At 47.0% G+C, this 21,926-nt stretch overlaps 2 protein-coding genes across 2 annotated transcripts; both read left to right on the top strand.

Annotated features, from left to right (window-relative positions):
- Positions 1–703: 703 nt before the first annotated feature.
- Positions 704–11,735, top strand: LOC121602391 (brefeldin A-inhibited guanine nucleotide-exchange protein 3-like). Its single transcript, XM_041931166.1, is given in 9 exon segments — positions 704–844; positions 1,285–1,523; positions 1,716–1,849; positions 1,934–2,574; positions 3,378–3,403; positions 3,406–3,691; positions 4,505–6,175; positions 7,982–8,417; positions 8,493–11,735. Coding segments are annotated over 8 exon segments (6,309 nt in total). The 5' UTR covers positions 704–844; positions 1,285–1,438; the 3' UTR covers positions 11,523–11,735.
- Positions 11,736–14,395: 2,660 nt separating this feature from the next.
- LOC121602389 lies at positions 14,396–15,509 on the top strand. Its single transcript, XM_041931159.1, has 4 exons — positions 14,396–14,504; positions 14,573–14,936; positions 15,004–15,102; positions 15,179–15,509. The coding sequence occupies exons 2-4, from the start codon at positions 14,773–14,775 to the stop codon at positions 15,507–15,509; spliced, it is 594 nt and encodes a 197-aa protein (XP_041787093.1). The 5' UTR covers positions 14,396–14,504; positions 14,573–14,772.
- The last annotated feature ends 6,417 nt before the right edge of the window (positions 15,510–21,926 follow it).

Genomic DNA, 21,926 nt, shown 5'->3' with positions numbered 1-21,926 from the left:
GCTCCGACGGCTCCGAAGGCTCCGTCGGCTCCGGACAGCTCCGGACGGCTAAAAAAAAAAACGCTGGACCTACAATCCTTGGGGATACAAGTCTTCAAAGCTGCGGGCCGCTCATTGCGCATATTTTCAAACTTGCCACTGCCCTCAATGCTGTTATTTGCCTTTAAAAAACGTTGAAAATGATTACAGGGTTCTTGCAGCAGGACCATTGCTCTAAATCCAATTCTTTTTGGGCTGTTTGCACTTATTTGTACGCAATGTTCAATCGCACCGCTGCATGTTTAGACGAAACAAGCAACATGCGTTGCTATGGAACAGGCTTACCGTTTGAGCCCAACGGCCAATTTCAATTCAAAGCTCTGTGCTAATGCCGGTGCGGCTGATATAAATAGCAAAACGGTATTGTCAAACTTAAACCTAAAAATATGGCACCAGCAAGTAACAGCCGTTCGATTGTGCCATACACTTGAGCAGCAATCTTTTAGCTACCAGAAAATGTGTTCAAAAGGATGTAAAACATATGTGTAAAACGAATAATGTGTTCAGAATAAAATGGTCCCGATTCGCCCATCCATTCCACCATTTCTACACCGGTAAAAAAAAGAAAAAAATGCTCACTGACAGTAAAACGAATCGATTTTACCTTGCATGTTTGTTAGGGACATGCGCGATGCGCGACCCGTGCCCCTCAGCAGCGAAAACCCCCAGCAGGACCGTTTACATATTGTAGTTTTGTGTACGCGTGATGCAAAAACGCACAAAATCACGGGGGGGTTTTCTTTTGGTGCGCCCTTTTTTGTAGCATAGCAGTAGCAGAAGCAAAAGGCAACTCAGAAGCTAATCGGTGAGCCTTTACGGTTAACGAATGTGTTGAATAGTGTAGTGCGGTAAGCCAGGGGCGTACAAAGCACGCAGGACATTTGGTAGATGCACTTTTTTTTTTTTTTGGTTGTTGTACAGATACAGTTTAGAGGAACTAGCACAACACATGACATGTCTCGTGGGTGGCATATGAAAAAAAAAAGAGTTAATCCTGCTGAGTAGGAAATAAAGGAGCTGGTGCACTTTTTGGTTCAAAAAGCAACAATCATACACCATTCAACGTACGAAGTAGTGAGCAGGGGAAAAGGTTGTTATTTTTTTTGTTGGTACAGTTCAGTGTCAGTAGTGCTCGCAGCTGTGCCGTACGTTTGGCCAAGCTATCAACATATTGTACATTTCCCGTCCCGATTGCGCTTTCCCTCCCTGCGCTGTTTAGCTCATCCATTGCATCCTATCGTTCAGCATTAGTGTGATTCGTCATCGATAGCTAGCGACCAGTGGCCTGCGCTGGTGTGTAAATGGCATCGGGCCCAGGTGTGAACTAGCAGCACCAAACCCGTCTGCTGCAAACGTCTGCCGTTTGCACCTGCCCGCTGGTGTGCAGCGTCGGGGCAGCATGGAGGAATTGCTAATGTCGATAGTGAAGGAGGCGACGGGCAGCAAGCTGCAAAATCTCAAACAAGCCGCACAAATCGCACACGGTGGGTACGATGCGCCTAGCATATTGCAATGGCGTCACGCGCTGCAATGCAGAGCACGCCACACAATCGATATTGAGCCGCCACCGACCACGGGGCGCAAAAAAAACCTCCCCGCTGGGGCCCGCCCCTGTTCATCCGCAAGCTATTTGTATGCACTTTTTTGTTTTTTTTTGTTTTGGTTTTGTTTTGCAGAAAAACTTTCCCGCCAGCATGGCATGCACCGGGATCCGTCCTACGAGCTGCGCTCCGTCTGCTTTACCGCCCTGCAGATGGCACTGGAGACGAAGCGGCCCAAATTCATTACCTACGGGCTGAACGGGCTGCACGTAAGTGGACCCTGGCTTGCGAGTTGGCGAGCGGAGTTTGGTCGCAAACGTCACACCCTCTTTCGTGTCTGTACCATATTGTAGCGCATTATACGGGACGAGCGGTTCTTCACCGGGCTGGAGCCGGAGGACGATTCGCTGTGGCTGCCGGCGCAGCTGCTGCGCGCCACCTCCAGCCTCTCGAGCATCGCGAACGAGGATACCGTCGTGAACGTGCTGCGCCTGATACTGGCGATGGCCTGCTCGCAGACCTGCACCCTGAACGGGCGGCTGCTGATCGAGATGCTGTCCAAGTGCGGCGAGTGCTGGGAGAACGGGTCGCGAGCCGTCAAGGCGGCCTCGCTGGCCGCCGGCAGCCAGTGCTTGCGCACGTTCTGCGCGTTCCTGAAGGACGAGGCGGAGGAGATTGTGCGGCTGGATCCGACCGGCATCATCAGCCTCGGCATGGCGGCCGCCGTCTACAACGAGGTGATACCGGTGATGCAGTGGCTGTGCAGCCGGCTGGTCGAGCCGGCGACCGGCAGCACGAAGGCGGGCGACGGCGGCACCCCGAACAGCTCGCTGTATCTGATGGAGTGCATACTGACGCTGGTGGTGTCGCTGCCGTCGGACGTGCACGCGAACCCGCACTTTACCGCGTTTCTGTGGCAAAAGTTTTGCCCCACGCTGGCCGCTACGATGGGTTCGCCCGGCCGGGTCAACAAGGACAAGAAGTTTACGTACCGGTAAGCAAGCCCGTTGCAGGTGCAGGACTCGACTCATATAACAGTTGGTAGAGTACTGCCGGTGAGGGACTCAGGACTCGAGTAGGACCCTGTGGACTAGTGGGGAGAGCTCGGAATCGGATCTATCCGATTCTAATTTCTTTTTCGGAATCAATTCCGGGTCCAATTCCGATTCTGGAATTGATTCCGATTCTGAAATCTTTTTCAATTTCAGAATCAGAATAGGTTCCTGAATTGGGATCGACGATTGAGGAATTGCAATCAGTTTTGGAATCAGAATTGGTTCTTAAATTGGAATTGGCTCCGTAATCAGCATCAGTTCTGAAATTGAAGATTCAGCAGTGAAATTAGTCCCCGAATCTCCATGAGGATTAATCATTTACAACCAAATTTGCGGCTATCAATACGATGGTACCAGCATAGGAAAACACCTATTCTCAAGGAGATGATGAAACTGAATCCGATTCCAGAGCCGAGACTGATTTCGGAGCCGGCTCCAATTCATTAGAAAATTCCATTTGCGTAGTCGACTTCGATTCTAGAGCCAATTCTGATTCCGGACCTACTATCCGGAATTGATTCCAGAAAACATCGGAGCTAGCCGGCATCAATTCTCACGAAAATTCCCCGTGAACCTGAAGAACCCTGAGCATACCCCCTTCTTATACACCACGTACAGGGAGCCGCAACTCTTTTTACCGCCTAGAGCTCCCGACATGCTAAACCCGCCACTGCCATGTCTTCATTGTTTTCAGTCTTTTTTTGGAATTAGTTGCTGACAATACAATAAACTCTTATTTCAGCGATGCGATACATCTGATCGAGAGCGAAACCGTGGGTTCTTTACGCGCCCTGGGCTGGATGGGCCGCAGGCTCGCTGTATCTATCTGACGAGCATCCAGCTGCTGCGAATAGCGGGCGCCCAGGGCAGTCTTCGGCCGATGCTGGAGGCACTGTTCCATCGTATGCTGCTGCTGCCGGTGCCGAGCAACCGGGCGGAACCGCTACGCTATGCGCGCGAGATCTTTAAATCACCGGAGCGACTGATCGATCTCGCCATCATCCTCTACCCGGACAAGACGCAGAGCAGTAGTGACGATATGGCACTCTTCCGATTGTATGTATAGCATCTTCAGAAATCCTTAGACCTTGCCTGTTGTTGCTAGTGTTGGGTAAATCTGATTCAGAATCATGAATCTGAATGAATCTTTGAAATGATTCAATGAATTTTAATCACAATTGGAAATATTCATCTGAATGTATCTTTGAAATGATTCAATGAATCTGAAGCTTGGTTGGATATAATCATAAATCTGGATATATTCATAAATCATCAGTCTCAATAGATTAATACATCTCTAAAGATTCACGAATTTCATAAATCTCAAGGAATTCTTAAATATCCTATTTTTCATGGACCTATAGCTTGTTCTTATTCTTCTTCTTCTTCTTCTTCGCTACAACCACCAAACCAATTCAGGGCTTACTAGACTTCTTGGCAAGTACCGCGTAGCTGGAGGTCTTGCGGGTTAACCACTGTACTACGAGACAGTGTTAAATAAATATCTTGAACACTGTAAATCTCTAACAATTAATGAATCTCAGGAGATGTATGTAAGTTTATGGAATAATGAATCTTGATATTCATCTATTATAGGCTCGTGAATCTTAAAAGATTCATGAATCTTTGAAGATTCGTTAATCTTTATATATTTATTATGCCTTGGAGATTTATGAATCTTTAGAGATTCATAAATGTTTGGAGATTCGATTTGAAATTCAAATAACACATCGCTTAAGATTCATATGAATGAATCTCAACGAAAGATTCATGAAACCCAACACTACTGCTTTCAGCACCCTTTTGGTGATGTAATATAGCACACAATCTAATACTCGTTGATTCTGATTTTCTCTTCTTCCAAATCAGGGTGATAGACGCGATGGAAGAGTGCGCTGCAGCCTGGCATCACGGCAGTGCCTCTGTGTACGGTGCGCTAAGCTCCAGTGTGGAGTGTGTGGTGGCACTGCTCGAGAGTCTGCAGGTGCTCTCGTCCGGCAGCTACGACGAGTCGCTGATCGGCGATCGCATTGCCGAGCTGGTGAACGAACGGTACGCGGCACTGGCCGATGCGGACTACACCGGGCCCCTCACCTATCAATCGATGACGCGTTTGCCACCGCCGTACCGGGATGCGGTGGCCGAGCTGCGCCAGAGCGGGTTCGAATCGTCGTCCGAGTCGGATGCGGACGGGCCACTGGAGCAGGGCACAATCGATCCGGAGCTCGGTTCGGTCGGTTCGGGCGACACGGAGGGCCCAGAGGACGAGACGCACTCGTCCGGCGACGACGTGTCGTCCAAGGCGAGCCAGGGCAACTGGCTCTGGGCGCACATTGACGATTCGGGCTCGAGCGGCCGCTCGGACGGTGACTGCGACCGGCAGCACGCGCGCGAGTTTGCCGCCGTGCTGGCCAGCGAGCTGGTGCCGTCGCTGCTCCGCCTCAAGACCTCGATCGAGATTGACGAGGCGGTGCAGGAGTTTGCGTCGCGCGTCTGCCAGCGCAACAGAGCGACGCGCGGCGACGGCGACTACGGTGCACTGACGGCGCTCAATGCGGACGGCATCTATCTTGCCACCTACTCGGCGCTCCTGCTCGCCCTGCAGCTCGTCACCGGCGGTCACTACGACGATAACGGCGGCGGCATTGACACGGACGGCCCAAAGCCAGCCGCCATTCCGCTCACCGAGCAGCAGTTCGTCACCTCGGTGCAGAACTCCGGCATACTGGTGTACCTGTCGGCGGCGTGGCTCCGTGAGCTGTACCAGTGCATACTGGCGGGCAACCCGCTGCAGGCGCTGACCGCCACCCAGCGGACGAAAGACCCGGCGGCCAGCACCCACTGTGCCTTGCTCGATATGCTGCACGATGCGGGCGGCACCGGCCCGACCCAGATGCTGTCCGACTGGCAGCGGCTGCAGTCGGTCGTGCGGGTGCACACGGAGCCGACGGCGAAGCAGCGCGCGGCCCGCAAGATCGCCCGCCGGCTGCTGACGTGCTGCTGGGACTCGATGGTGGCGGTGCTGACCGCTGGGCTGGGCGAGGCCGACGGCTCGCCCACCGCCCGGCTGGTAAAGCTGTCGAAAAAGACGCTGCGCGTGCGCAAGGAGACGCGCGGCTCGGGCGAAACGCTGTACGCGCTCAGCCTGGACGGGCTGCACGCGGCGGCGACGCTCAGCAACGCGCTCAGCCTGCAGCATCTGGCAGGGAAAATTATCAACCTGATCGCCTCGAACGTGTGCCAGAACGCGGGTCCCAAGATACCGGCGAGCCACGCCCTGTCGATGGACGTGGTGCTATCCGGCGGGCTGGAGCTGGGCTCGCACAGTGCCGACTGTTGGCTGCCGGTCTTTTCCGTCTGTCGGCACGTCACCCAGCTGGAGCACGACCTGTTCAGCTCGCAGAGCAACGCGACCAACGTGGGCAATGCGCCGGGCGTCGGACAGTGCAAGGAGTCGTCCGATCAGCAGTTTGGCAAGGGTGAGACACAGTCGGACCGACTGCACCTTTCGCCGTACTCGGTCGATGAGGATGAGACATGGTAGGTACCTGAGTTCCTGAAGTAATAGTAGGCACAACGTTTCAGTACTATACCATTCCTTCCTAAGAAACATTTCCATGCCTTTTGGATTTAAACATGTCTAAAGAATGCTTTATTGTGTACTAAGCCACTTAGTTTTAACATGTCTTTTGAAGATGCTAAACAGTCTTTAAAGTTGTATTCTATTTTTCGTAACGTCCTGCGCGGACATGCCCAGCCTATACCGGCTACGAAAATCCATTACCACGCAGCTGGATAGTCAGTCCTTGCTACGGAGGACGGTCTGTTTTTATTTTGATAGGCTTGGGCCCATGACGGAGACATGTTGTAGAGTCGTTTTTATTTGAGACTAAGGCATCAAGATAAATCGATCTTATTTAATGCATATTAAGTCTCAGGTTAAGGTAACCTGGAATATACTTTAAAGGCTGTAGTCGAGATTAGGCTTGGGCATTCGGTTCATTTCCGTGTACGTAAACGTACTAGTTCTTTCATTTATATGAACTGAACGTGAATCGCGATTCATTCGTTCATTTCAGTTCTTCATGTCGACGGGTAGGACGTTATTTTCATGAACGTCCTGGTATTACGGTTCACGATCACATTTGTATGGAGGAACCTGGAACGACCTATTACGAACGACCTGGTTTTGTAGGACGTTCTTTATTTCGACGGATAGGTCGTTTTTTTCGTAAACGTCCTGGTCATACGGGTCACGTTCATATTTCTATGGGGAAATGAACGACCTGACGTACTAATCGTTCTTCATTTCGACGAGTAGGGCGTTATTTTCATGACCAACTCAGTACATTTTTATTTATAAAAAAATGATGAAGGGAGATTAGATGAACGTAGGTCGTTCCTTCTCTAAGATGAATTGAATGAATCGTACAGTTCTGGTTCTTGAGGCACAATTCTAGTCGAGATACGCGATTCACGAAAAACGTGGAGAAACCATATGTTTCTAATTTACATGTTAGTTGTATTTTGCAGTTTTAGCGATAGTATATTTAATTTTCTTGTCGTTTTGTTTGCAGTAGGCTATGTTATCCCCTACATAGATTATTAGTAATGGTTTCGAATGAAGAGAAGATCTTCTCGTTTTTAATTGATATCGAAGATATAACCTTTTTTCATTTTGCTCTTAACGTATCAAAGAGCTGTTGATGTATCAAATCAGTACAACGTATTCAAAGAACTGTCAAGTTCAGAAATCCGCGATTGTAGAAAATGGCGTATATCAGTTATTCCGTGCATCTAGGAAACTGTCTGTACTTGAAGATTCTTAAAAGTTGTTAGTTTGCACAAGTGTTTCCTTATATCATGCGCTGTTTAAAACATTTTTAGCCACTTAGATTGCGCTACAAATCGTCTGAACTTGTGATCAGGAAGTCCTTCTGATCTTAAGCCAATGGAATCCATTTTTATTTATATGATTGTTGATTTGTTTTTCCAAGATGTGTCAGCAATGTTGATATTTTGATAACCATTTTTATGACCATTAACATTACTTGTGATAACTTTATAATCATTACTTAATTGCCGTCTCAAGAACATATCCACAGCAATAAGCTGTAATTTTGATATTTTATTTGCGCTTCACATCTTAAAGGTCTAGAAATGGTTTGTAACTAGTACTCTTAACAGAGTTTAGTAGACCCCTTGCGGTTTCAAGTGAGTTTTCTAAGTCTTATAAGGCCATACAAAACATTCAAATGAAAAAGAAATACTTAACGCAATAATCGTAACAACGTTCGTTCAAACTATGATAAGATTTAAAATGTTCCTTGGGGTTTCTTCACACAGTGTCGATGTGTACAGCTTCCTGCAGGCGCCGAACACGAACGCCAACATCAACGTCATCACAATACTGAAGGCATACTCGGCCAACGATGCGGTCAATCTCACGCAGACGGACACGGCCAAGATGCTGTGCGCACTGTCGCACCAGGCCGACGTCCTGTTCGCGGAGGCCGCCGAGCGGCTGAGCCTGCCCGCGCTGCAGCAGTTCCTGAGGAGTTTGTGCCGGGCGTCGCGAGAGCAGCTCTATCGCAGCACCTCGCTGAAGAAGGGCAAAAAATCGTGGTGGCTCGGGCGGCCCTGGAAGGTGAAGAATGATTCGCTGCCGCTGTCGCTGCTGCTGCATCGCGTGGGCGATGTAACGCTGAAGGTGTTCCGCGGTCCTCGCCCACTGCTGCACGTGCTCAAGGTTTGGGCGATCACTGGGCCGCACCTGATGGACGTAAGTACATCCTGCCATTGCGCTTCTTCCCTGTTCATACTTTATCTGTTGCTTTGCCCCGCATTGACCCCGCAGGCCGCCTGTCACAAGGACCGCAGCATCTCGAAGCGCGCGATCGAGTACATCCACGACATCATCACGGCGCTGCTGGTGGAGCAGACCGAGCTGCCGCACTTCCACTTCAACGAGGCGCTGCTCAAACCGTTCGAGAATCTGCTCAGCATGGACTCGTGCGACATCGACGTGCAGGACCAGATCGTCGCCTGCCTGTACGAGATCGTGGAGGCCCATCGCACCGAGATACGGTCCGGCTGGCGGCCGCTGTTCGGCACGCTGCGCACTGCCCGCAACCGCCCGGTGCATCTGTCCAACATCATCGACATCTTTCGCGTGTTTCTCGAAACGGACAACATGCTGGTGTTCGCGAACGCCGGCCTGGACTGCATACTGTGTCTGCTGTCCTACCTGGAGATCTCGGGCAATGGGCCGGCGGCGGCGGCTGACCACGGCCAGTACCCGGCGGCGGCGGCCACTGGGACCGACGACCTGTCGCTCATCATGCGCTCCGGCGACTTCCTGTACGATGCGCTCAAGTTTCTCGAGCGGTGCGCCTCCATCCTCGACTTCATGTACAACATGCCGCAGTGCCCGAACCTGCACTCGACGTACAAAATCAAGGGCATCACCTACACGCACATCATCGACGCGAACATACCGAACTCGATGGAAAACTTTACGTTCTTCGGGCAGGAGTACCTGCAGAGCACGAACGAGCAGTGCATGATCAGCTACCGGTCGCTGCACATCGACAAGGAGTCGATACGCAAGATCGACGAGCTCGACCGGCCGAGCGGCGTGCTCAAGGTGTGGTTCCTGCTGCTGGACGGGCTGACCAACTCGCTGATCGTCTGCCCGATCGCGCACCAGTCGCCGATACTGCAGTCCATCTTCAAGCTGTTCAAAACGCTCATGATCAGCCCGGGCGTCGAGTTTGGCTTCTACTGCATCAACCATCTGCTGATACCGATGATCCAGGACTGGCTGCGGTACGTCAACAAGGCGCAGAAGAGCTGGGTGCTGATCGAGAAGAACTTCAAGCACTGCTGCTGCATGACCACCGATCTGGTGGTCGACTTTCTCGCCAAATCGCAAACGCTCGAAACGCTGGGCGATCGGGTGGTGATTGGCAGCGAGTCCCTGCTCGGGCAGTCGACCCCATCGCCCTCGTCCGCCCGGGCGGCCACCAGGGCGGCGGGAAGCGACGGAAAGTACCGCAAAGCGCCGCACACCGGTGACGAGCCGCCCGGTGCCAAAGCGTCCGGCACGCTGCGCCTGCCCAGCTCGGCCGTACTGGCGCTGAAGCAGCTGCTGCTGGTGCTGATCGAGTGCTCCGCCCAGTCGCAGGAAACGATTGCCCGGGTCGGGGTGTCCTGCATGAAGCACGTCATCTTCTCCGCCGGCTACCTGTTCGAGGAGGAGCAGTGGGTAATCATCGCGTCCGCCATCCATCGGGCGAGCACGGTGTCGATGGCGCCGCTCAAGCAGCTCATCTTCGCGTTCAACCGCAACTCGAACAGCTTCTACGGCGACTGCGCGAACGTGAAGGTGGCGGCACGGCGCGACAGCACGCCCGAGGAGCTGCAGCGCATCCACTCGCTCGCCCAGCAGGTGTTCCTGATGGACACGCAGCGCGATGCGCTCGGTGGCCGCAGCCTGCCCGTGCCGCAGGAGGACCGCTCCTACTCGTTCCTGCTCTACCCGCTGCAGTGCAATGGGGCGGCACTGAGCTCGCCCGTCGGTGGCGCCGGCGGCTCGTCCCTGTCGACCGGGATGCCTTCGTCGTACGGGCTGGCGGTCGACTGCTACATCATACGCATACCGTACCGCAATCTGATCGTCGGCATGCTGGCGAGCCAAATGCTGCTACAGCTGATCGCCAACATCCTGCTGAGCGGGCTGTCGAACGTGCCGAGCGAGCTGAACACCTGCTTCTACAGCAGCGGCGCCGAGGCAGGGCCGCCGGGAGGGGCGACTCCACACAGTGGCGCCGGCGGGTCGAAAACGCTGTTCTACCTGGGGCAAAACAGCAAGGAGATACTGCTGCGCGCGCTGCGCCAGTTCCTGATCGGGGCGGTCGAGTTCGACACCCGCCCCGGCCTGAAGTTCCTGATACAGAAAGTGTCCGGCATCGACTACGCGGCCAACCTGTACAAGCAGATGAACTCCTCCTGGATCATACACTACATGGCGCTGGTGGACATGTACCTTAACAACGTGCGCATCCACAGCCTCACCGCCGAGGACGTGCGCTATCTGCTCAGCTCCTGCTGCGACCAGTACGCGGCCGGGCCGCACCCGGCCAAGGGCGACGAGAAGTGCGTCCACTATCTGTTCGCGCTGCGCGATTTGTGGGAGATGATTGCCGACCACTTCATACAGCACCTGGAAAGCGACCGGGAGCGCAGCCGCAAGGCGCACCTGTACGCGGAGGCGGCCGACGAGCCGCTCGAGCGTGCGGCGGACCATCGCGAACACGGGGGCGACCCCGGCACTATCCTGTACCACTATCCCGACCAGACGGCCGACGACTGTGGCCAGCCATCGGCGGCACTGAGGCAAAGCAACGGCACCGCTAGAAAGGCGGCCGGCGATGGAGACACCTTGGCAGCGGCGGCACGAAGAAGCCTCCCGCATCCGCACCAGCCGTACTATCTGCCCGCTGCCAACGGGCCGACGGCTGCTGGCCAGGAACCGGCGAAAGACTTTGAGCCCGCCTACCAGCAGCAACCGGAGCCGCCTGCGGAACAGCCGCCGCCGCCGCCGCTCAGGAGCGCTACCAAGGGTGAACATCCCACAGAAGGCGAGCGGCCGAAGCAAACGATACCGCCGGAGATCGAGCAGCAGCGGGCGCTCAGCATCCAAAAGGACGTGTCGTATAAAACATCCGCCTTAAGACAGCTAATCGTCGCTTCTATTGAGTTGATCAAGCTTCTGCCCGGCGAGCAGTCGGAGTTTCTGCAGCTGCTGCTTACGCCCCGCATCCGGGAAGCATTCCATTTCGTCGAGGAAAAGAATCCGTTCCTCTCGCTGGACGCACAGCATTAATTGAGCTACCGATTTGGGGGTCGATTTATAATAACTTTACCGGGGGGGGAGGGGGGCAAGGACACGCTGCTTCACTTAAGTGCTTAAGTGCTACAAACAAAAAATCATTGGAATTGCTACATATTGTGTATATACATGTAACGCTCATATTATTGTACGGATTTACCAATTCATGTTGATACAGTCGTGAAATATATTTCTCGATCAAGTGGATTTGTTGGGTGTTCTTCTTGTATGGCTACTCGAAGTGAACGAATTAGAGGTGTGCCATTGCTTTTAACGTTATAGCCTACTGTGTTTTGATTTGTGATTTTTTTTTAAATTTTGGTATATATTTTATACTCATTTTTCAAAAGTTTGTTTCTGGGATAATTATGTTTATGCGTTCTCAAAATACATGCTAGAAATGGATGTTTTTGGTTTAGTTTGATAATTTTATTCACTATGTTGTTTTAGTAAAACTGAAATAGTAGATCATGCAGAAATTATGCATTTTTATATCTTTAAAATTGCTGCCAGACACACCTAAAAATCACTGCAATGAATACGAAATGGCTACCGAAAAGTAACACTTGTACGAGTAAAAAACAGAGGTTTGTTCCCCCTTATTGTGATGTAAATAATTTGAAAACTTATGTTAAATTTGTGCCAAATTGTTGATTTGCAATGCCCAAGAAAACTGACATCAATTTCGTTAGCATTTCACTGCGCTGGAGCGTTACAATGCGTTATCCCAAATAGCCAGCTGGAACGCCATAGCTGATTTGGGACTTTTCAACGAAAATGGTTCAGATATCGTACTTTGTGGCTGATTAAGAGATACATTTGAGGAATTATCACACTTTTTAATAAGCACACGGTACTCTTTGGAATCTTGCGGCTGGTTAGCCTGATGTATGGTTCATGATGGGAACATCAAACATCCATAGAAAAAAAAACTTCACTGGTTTGCTCAATAGATGGCGTTTTATAATTCATCATTATATTGCTGTCCTTTTCTTGCAAAGTGTTTCGCCTACCTGCTTTTCATCATTGCGTGTAAAACCTTCTAATTTCCGTGTGGTCAAAAGACATGGCTTTTTAACATTAACGACCATTACTCAAATCTCATTTGCTTCTGTACAAATGGTACACATTGGAGTTTAGTATTTAAACAATCGTATAGCCATTTTAGTTCTAGCGATACATAACTTCAATGCAAAACCATACAACAGTACAGATGGAATCAGAAAGCTCTTCTCCAAGCGAGGAAGCTCCACTGGTTTTTGCTATTTTAGAATGCATGAGTCATTTTCCGTCTGATAAACGAAGTCTTTTTATATTCCGTTTACGTTGAGAGTTTGAGTCGTTTAGAACCCGTTTAGTGGTCGTTTAGTGGATGTACAATGTGGCACTTGTCAAAGTGTAAAAGACTGATGCCATCAATCGTCTCGTGGCTTGTGCGCCAGATTATCTATTTGAAGTGATTTTGATTTCTCTGCAAATTATTTAAAATTCTATGAACGTTATGAACATTTACAATTCATAAATAAAAATGCACATGAACAACACATGTTTGTTGTTTAGTAGGTGTTGTTTACCTACTGCAAAAAGGCAAATTCAAACAGCGATCTTTAGCGTGCCAAAATTAGCTACTTAGGCAATTGTCCCAAGTGCCACAAATCCACTAAACGACCACTAAACGGCTTCTAAACGACTCAAGTTCTCTACCTAAACGGAATATAGAAAGACTTCGTTTAGCAGACGCCAAACGACTCATGCATTCTAAAAATAGCAAAAAAGCTGGTGGCGCTATCTGTTGGTGGGATACCCCAACCAGTTGAGCTTCATCGCTTGGAGGAGAGCTTTCTCATTTCCTCTGTACTGTTGTATGGTTTCGCATTGAAGTTATGCATCGCTAGAACTAGAACGGCGATACGATTTGTTTAAATACTAAACTCCAACGGAAACCACCAGCACTGAAGCAAGTGAGATTTGAGCAATGGTCATTGGTGTTGATACCCACGTATCTAACCACACGACCATTTATATAGATTTTTGCTCAGAAAGTTAGAAGGCTATATAGGTCATAATAAAATGCAACTTGTCGAAACACATTGCAAGAAAAGAATAGCAATATAATGATGAGTTGTAATACGCCATCTATTGATCAAACCAATGAAGCTGTGGAGCTTTCATTTTTTTCTATGGATATTCAATTTTCCAGTCGTTTAAGCTTAATCTGTGGCGCTTGGGGTGACTATTTGGAATATTTCATTTGTTAATGTTTTACATTTCGGTGGTTTTTCAGTGTGTCTGGTATCGTTCTTAACCATCCTACAGTTTTTTTTTTGCAAACGAGCAATTTAATTTGCATTTTCACCACTTCAACGTTATGTTCAAGGTTACGTGTAGTATCATAGTTTTTAGCCGCTCCGAAAAAAAGCGATTTTTCTCATTTTTTGTGCTTAAACCGGTCGGGAAAAATTTATCGAACCCGGTCGGGAAAAATGTATCGAACAACCTTTTAGGATTGAATTTCATCCGTTTCTGTTCATTATCTTCACAAAGCGATGAAAAAACCTGATTGAACATAAGTTACGCAACAATAGCTCGTTCGATGACTCAAAAGATATGTTACGCTAGTTACCGCTAGATGGCGCTAAATAGCATTTGCCAACCAGATTCGTGTACCCTTGCTAAATGTCATATTGCCAGATTTTGTTGCTTGGGTAATTTAGCTTTGACAACACTGCGCATTGCCCAGATGCCAAGCACCGTTTGACAGCTAGCCTACAATCGTAAACAAAGTGTGCGTTTCCATCGAATCGTCCTACTTCGTATGCCGCTTGCGATTTAGATCAATTGTAGTTATTCCAATCAAAAATAATAAAAAATATAAGAGCAAGTGTACTAAAATCTCTGCTAGCAGACAGTTTAAAGGCCAACATATGCATTTGAGCGATTTCAGCTAGCATGCAGCAAGAAAACAAAGTCCCTCCGGTATGATTACGCCAACAAATGGATTGCCTTCTGAAGAAGATTTACTAATTGACGATATTTGGCTTCAGGCGGATCATCAAAGCACGTGCTTATACTTGACCCCAAAGCCACAGCGTAGGTGCTTCACGCGCAAGAAACGAGCGGCGAACGACGAATCCCGGCTGTGCTTGCAATCCATCAGCTCGAACGAAAAAGCGCCGGCTGCTGAGGCGAAGCGAGAACGATTGTCTTAATTGCCTAGCCCTAGCGCTTTACTGCTTAACGTATAATGACTAAGTTGGAATACCCAGAGAACGAGCGTGAACGAGCGTTGGAAAATGTGGATAAAATGCTTTTTACGATTGCCTCCGAACTACCGACACTGCTAGGGGAAGTGTGTTCTGTCAGCAATGCATTAAAGGACACAAAGCTGTGCAACTTTAGTTCGCTATGGTAAGCAGTAACAAGTAATGTTTAATCGAGAAGAATGCTTATTAATATTATTTGATTCTTTTTCTAGCGCGGTGACAAGCGAACTTCCACCTAGCATCGCCACTGAGCTCCGAATAGCCCATGAGGCAGCAGACAGCAAGCAGTTTTTCCTCTGCACCAAGGGAATGTAAGTTGTTAATACTTTTGGATTTACATACAAAATTCACGAAATGCCATTAGTGACAAATTTAAACCATTTTTAGAGCGGATGCATCCGACAGACTGACGACGCTAATGGCGGAAGCAAAGCAGACCCGTCGTAAACTCGACCAGTTTCTTGCAATCAACACGGCAGCGGCGGAACAGCAGCAGCAGCTCCAGAGGTCGTGCATTTATCTCGACCAAGCACTGGGCCTACTGTTTGCCCTAGATCTTGAGCTGCACGAGATAAAGCTTGCCGCCAGTGCGCTGTACCTGCATGGACAGAAGGCAGGAGCCGCCCAGCTGCGGGAAACGGAAGGATTGAAAGGCGCAGTAGCACGTCTCGTGGCATTCTCTCGTCAAAGCACTTCACCTCAACCCTGGCTACGATAGTTTCACAATAAACCAATTACCCGCATTGCAATTGCTGGTTGGCTTAGAATGTGTTTGATGGCGTTCGTGCGTGGAGGTAAGCAAACTAGTTTTATAGCCAAATTCGACTAGGACGAGAACACATTTCAAATTGACTCGCACTGATTGCAAGCAGAGCAACAGTGTCATAGTAATTGATAGGTGTATATGAATATTGATTTTCCTGTTTCGTCTATGGATTTAAATTGGTAGAATTAAAGACAAAAAATACCTTTTGAACGATTTTGTAGCAATAATTTAATTTTAATCATGTAGCCTCCGGCCGAAGGAACCGGTACTACACCGAGAAAAGAATAAAACTAGTTGTTTGTCTTAGTCTATTCTAGAAATATTTCACACAGTTGCATCTCCATCGCTTCCACAGGTGCTTTAAGGCTAAGGCACTGGTTGTCGTTATGGGGGAATTTTGTTTCATATAATTTAAAAGGAAAATATAATAGTTAGGAAACCATTGCTAGATTACTTACGGTAAGAAATAATAGGATTTTTTCGCAAACATACAACAATTTGCATCAGATTTTTTTCTTCAATATTTTAGTTCAAACTACAGTAATTACCCGCAAGAACATAAAATTCAATATACGCGAAAAAATTCAATATACGCTTTCGATTAGACGGATGCATATGAGTTTTGTGAATATTTTTTGAAATATTCAATTCTCTTGCCGAATTTTACTAATATTTAAAAAGCTGCTTCCATAAACTTTGCGCAACACAACTATCTTTCAGTAAAAATATTTAGTAAGGGCCCTAAAGTCGGACACCTCTTATCTTCACGAGACGGATTACTTGAGAATAGAAAAATGCATCTCAAAGTACCAATTATGGCTGTGGGATAAAAACTCGAGGATATTTACATCAAAAGTCATTTTGTGGCATTGTTTTAACTCAAGTAATAATAAGTTCACTGCAGGCAAATGAGTATGTGAACACCATCAAAGAAGTAATTGTTTAAAATATCCGTTTTCTATCACTGGTTGCATTGATAGCCACCCTCAATTAATCGCACAATTGATGGGGTTAATCCTCGAAGGTTCTAAAATTTTACTTTCTTATCCTACTGATAACACCATGTCAGGACACTCTTATTATCTCTTGACAATCCTTCATATCACCCTGGAAGCTATCCCGAAGCCAGCTACCTTATCAGCACGAGACGCAGCGGAGCGCAAATCAGGCTGGTATGTTGCAATTGATTTAAATGAAGAATCGTAGCCATTGTGCACTATCTTGAAGATACTTCTGGCGAATACTTGCCCTAACTATCGATCAAGGAAGAACAAGAGCGCACTTGGCAATAGGACGATAGGAGCGGCGTTCCTTTGATCAATTTATTTATACCAAAACGATGATTTGAGATAAAATTATGGTTTGGCTTGAACATGGCTAACATCATACAGTGCTGTTGCTAGCAAAATGGTAAGAGATGCCAAACATCTTGGTAGCACATTTTAAAAGTGTGATATTGAATAAGTGGCCAACGCGAAACTAATGAAGCACAAATGTGTTAAAATGATCATTTTTGAAATTAAAAAAAAAATCCATCCGTGGTTTCAGTACGCAAATGACTGTTTTAGAGTTCCATCCATAATCGATGCTATAGGCTCAATTGGTACACTAACCCTAATTGTCAAACGTATCTCCTGCTTTGTCGATCATTTGTCAAGCATGATAAAATCGGTCGGGACACTTGATTCAGGATGTCGGCGTCCTCCTAGACCGACAACACGATGATCTTCAATACAACGGGGTTTGGGTGTTGTTTTTATCTTGTACTCGTAGATGAACAAAACCCAAGAACTGCTACGCAAATTGACGGTATTTCCCGTATACGGCCATTAATCCATTTGTCACATACAGAATGCACGACGTACAAAATAAAATAAGTGTTTTTTATGAAAATCTGAGCACAATTTGATAAAACTCAGTTCCTTTCACGTTGATAACTACCATCTAAAAAGGATTCCGGTGTACTTCAATACATCTGGACCAGGATTATTGGAATTATAAATAAATAACACTGGCGTCGTTTTGAAGCACATCTACTAAGAATGCCACCGGTGGCAAACTGACCTATACAAATATTTAGTTACCGTATCCCCAGGCCTACTAGGCGTCAGTTACATTTAAATTTATTCTAGTACATCATGGTAAACATCTAAAATTAAAAGCAGAATGTCTAGCGACAGGGTATGAAGATATTCAATAAAATCATGCCGAATGTCTGGAATTTGACTCATAACGGTACCATGTTTTTGTTTGCAAAACAATGAAGATGACATGCACACACCACTGTGAGGAGTGAACATTTTCACATAACAATCAGCTTTACTAGCTCTATATTGGTTAAGACGAGTTTTGTACATTTTTACATGTTGCTCTGTGAAAAAAACTAAACGGTTAAATATAAATTGCAGTATCGTTTGTGCTACCAATAGTGGCACAACCGTAATGACAGACCTAACGTTATTTTCACAGATAGCGCTAGTGTTCTGAAAGCATTAGAGAAAGGATCCTTACGAAACCCCTACATACAAACTATCGAATCACTATCAAAAGACAGGTCAATCGAATTCTGTTGGATACCAGGACATAAAGGAATCGCAGGAAACGAAGTAGCTGACCGTCTGCGAATGAAGGTAGGATGATAAAGATCATGTAGAAGGAACTATCTCTAGAAGTGATGCATCCTTGTGGTGGAAAGTATTGATAAATCAAAGCTGGCAAAACATTTGGAACAATCACCCATTCTTCTCTTCTTCTTTGGCTCAACAACCGATGCCGGTCAAGGCCTGCCAACACACTTGTGGGGTTGGCTTTCAGTGACTTATTGATTTCCCCCTATAGCAGGATAGTCAGTCCTACGTATGGCGGTACGGTCTATTTGGGGCTTGAACCCATGACGGGCATGTTGTTAAGTCGTACGAGTTGACGACTGTACATGAGACCGGCTAAATCACCCATTACTAACTTAAAAAAATAAAACAAACTACGGCACCTTGGAACGATCCACTAGATCACAGCGATCAAAGAGTTTTGACAAGGTTAAGAATTGGACACACCCGACTTACACATACATACAAACTAAAAAAGGAATCACCGTTAATCTGCCCATTTTGTGGATGTGATACAACGGTGGAACACATTTTAATTAATTGTTTGGATATTCCGCAGAAAGGAAGAAACACAGACTTGGAGATCATTTGGACATTGTACTTTCCAACAATTACAAGGAATTGAAAAACTTTTGAATTTTTTAAAGGAAACTAATCTCTACAAACAAGTGTAGCAAATATGAATAAAAATATTTACAAAAAAAAAAATAACTTATATGAAAAAAGCATTAGAATTAACAAAACATTTTCACCTTTCACTATTATCATAAGAACTCTTGAATGTTTTTCTTCTTCTTGAACTTTTAATTCTTTTTTTATCTCAAATGGTATTAGTGATTCTGAATTTTAAAATACGAGAGGCGATACTAAAAAGCCTCGTAAAAAATAAAACAACCAACAACAACCAATAGTGGCAGTGGATCCTCTCACGATAAGTACCTTCCATAACGAGCGATTCTAAATGTTCCACAGAGTTAAAAGGTTGTTTTGATGAGCAAAACACATTAGGATGAAGAAGACAAAAACACAAAACTCAAACTGAAGGAAAGAACAGAAAAAGCCGCCGGCAAAAGTAGATATTGTTTTCATTTTCAAACAGTGTTTTCCAAATCAGTTTCGAACATTGTTATTCATCGCGTGCAAAATGTTCTCCCACATCGATCTAACGTTTTTCCTTTGCCATCATAAATTTTTAATTTCTTCAGCATGATTTTCAACACTGATCGAGCTGGATTGAGTTTTGACAGTTCTTTATGATGTGTTGAAAATCATGTATAAAAGTGAATTTAATTTCACTCATGCAGGGTTTCCAAGTCACTTTCAAGGTAAACATTGTTATTCACCGCGTGCAACATGGTAATCGAAATCAATCTGATACTTCATTTCCATCATAATATATTTATTTCTTCAGCATGATTTTCAACACGACTGAGTTTGGCAGTTCTTTGTTATGTATTGAAACTGAAATTCCATTTCCATCATACATAATATTTTTTTAATTTCTTCATCGTGATTTTCCACACTCAATTGCCAACGGGTGAGGCGATCCGGCTTCAAACCCCGCGTGAAAAAACGATGGCAGCAACCCGTTGAAGTGTTGAAAATCATGCTGAAGAAATTAAAAATTATTACGGGGTTTTTCAAGTGGAAAATTGCATTTTACAATTGGCACAACAGCTGTCAAATGATGTATTTGCTTCAAAATGAAATTTTAGTTTCATCCCATGATTTTCAATACATAACAAAGAACTGTCAAACTCAATCCAGCTTGAGCAGTGTTGAAAATCATGCTGAAGAAATTACAAAAAATTATGATGAAATTAAATGTCGATGTGGAATAACATTTTGCATGCGGTGAATAACAATGTTTATACTAGAATCTGACATGGAAAATCCTGTAACAACATAGAATAAATCATTTTATGCAAAACAGATTTTTTTAAAAATAGAGTGTATGACTGAAGCGGATTAAATTCATTTTGTGCTTGTATTGCTTTTTTTCTTGTTATGTTATTTGTTATTTGATATTCAAAACATCATTGAAGAATTAATTTATTGACCAATGCTGTACCATATCAATATATCACAATAGATACGTTTGCCACAAAAAAGTGTCCCACGCCAGGTTCTTCAATATTTTCAATTTTTTTCAACAGTACAAGCAAGAAATGGTACTCGCACTACTTGGCTGGAATACCGTCTTGTAGTGAACTTTTACACAACGGCACAGCACAAGACTCTGTCTTACATTGGGAAAAAGCTTCACAACAAAAGACACTTCTCTAAACGCCACATCAGGTGCAGTTGCGGCGAAGAAAACCCCAAATTCAAATCTGCCATCTTCTCACCATTTGCGGGACGGCATGAATTGTAATTACTTGCAATTAAACACAGCGAGGAAGGAAAAATTATCACTCCAGAAGTTCAGTCCCTTTCCTCGTTGTGCTGCTCTCGTTTTGTATTTTCTGCTCTGCTTCGGCGGTCAAACTTCTTCGCTATCGGGTCGGGAATCAGAGCGCTGATCCGAAGACATTATGTGTTCGTCCTTCCAGGATTACAGTCTCTCTTTCTCTCTCTCTATTTCTCTTTGGTGTAAACCTTTCCTCCCACGCTTGGCGAGAGATCGTCCTGTTTGGTTTGCCACTACGGCACTCTGGCCAAACAACATTACAGGAGCTGTCTCGTGCTCGCTTCCTGCTCGTACACCTTGAACAGTTTTCTCCCCCACAACACACACACACACACGCACACAGTCACTCTCTTTCTCTCTCTTCCGCTCGCGACGGCTTTCCCACTGGAGCAGATTGGCCCCAGGCAGGTCGGGAAAAGCTTGAACTCCCGTCCGTTGGCGCTTACAGTTGCCTTTCGTTTGTCGTTGGTGAAAGTGAACGCGCCCGCTTGTGTACGGACAGGTTGGCCATCGCCGTTTTTTTGGGGGGGGGGGCTCTTTTGCACCGGGAAAGGACCACCACCACCACCAGCAGCGGTACAACCCAGCTAAGGGGGAGAGTCTCTGTCCGAACCCGTGTGTGTGTCGTTTACTCCGGACTTTTGGGGTCAATTGCGGGAAAATAACCCCACCGAGGAAATAAGCCCTGCCAGAGACAGGACAGGAAAAACGGGAAAATTCTCCCTCGCAACAAGTGCGTGTTGTGTGTGTCAGTGTACCAATCCACATGATCTGCCAGTCCGGAGCGTCGTGCAACAGTCGCGCGGAAACGGGTAACAACTGCGCCTTGTGCCACGCTTGGGGCCACGGGTTTTAGCACCTCCCACCCTCATGAACAGCAATCAGCATGAAGCATGCGATCCTATCAACCAGTACCACTGCACCGAGAGCACCGTCGAACACCCAAACGATTCCACCTTGCCAGAGAAGGGCAGTGCTCGCGCGCGGAGTGGCGTTAGAAGGCGTGACACTAGAGGTGTTATGTAACAACACAAAAAAACCCCTTAGCCTTTGCCGTGTAGTACCCAGCGCTGTTCGAGCGTCCTGGAAAGGAAGCTCCTCCTGTACACACAGCGCTTCGTGTGCGATTCTGCTTCGCCTGCAACCGCGTCGCGCTTTCGCCCCTGTTCGCACCTGTAACGCGATGCGACGCGGTGTTTTGTTGCACGCTGCCGCTGCTGCTCGCAAACCGATCATCCGAGCAGCGTTCAATGTATGATTTTTCCTGACCCACTACGCGCGAGTCCCGATAAATCCGCTCTACTTTCAGATGGGCCTGATTTTGGTCTGCTACCGTGGTGCGATGGCGCGTCC

This window comes from Anopheles merus, unplaced genomic scaffold (genome assembly GCF_017562075.2).
Source record: "Anopheles merus strain MAF unplaced genomic scaffold, AmerM5.1 LNR4000436, whole genome shotgun sequence".
NCBI classification, from domain to species: domain Eukaryota; kingdom Metazoa; phylum Arthropoda; class Insecta; order Diptera; family Culicidae; genus Anopheles; species Anopheles merus.
This window is presented reverse-complemented; position numbering and strand designations above follow the sequence as displayed.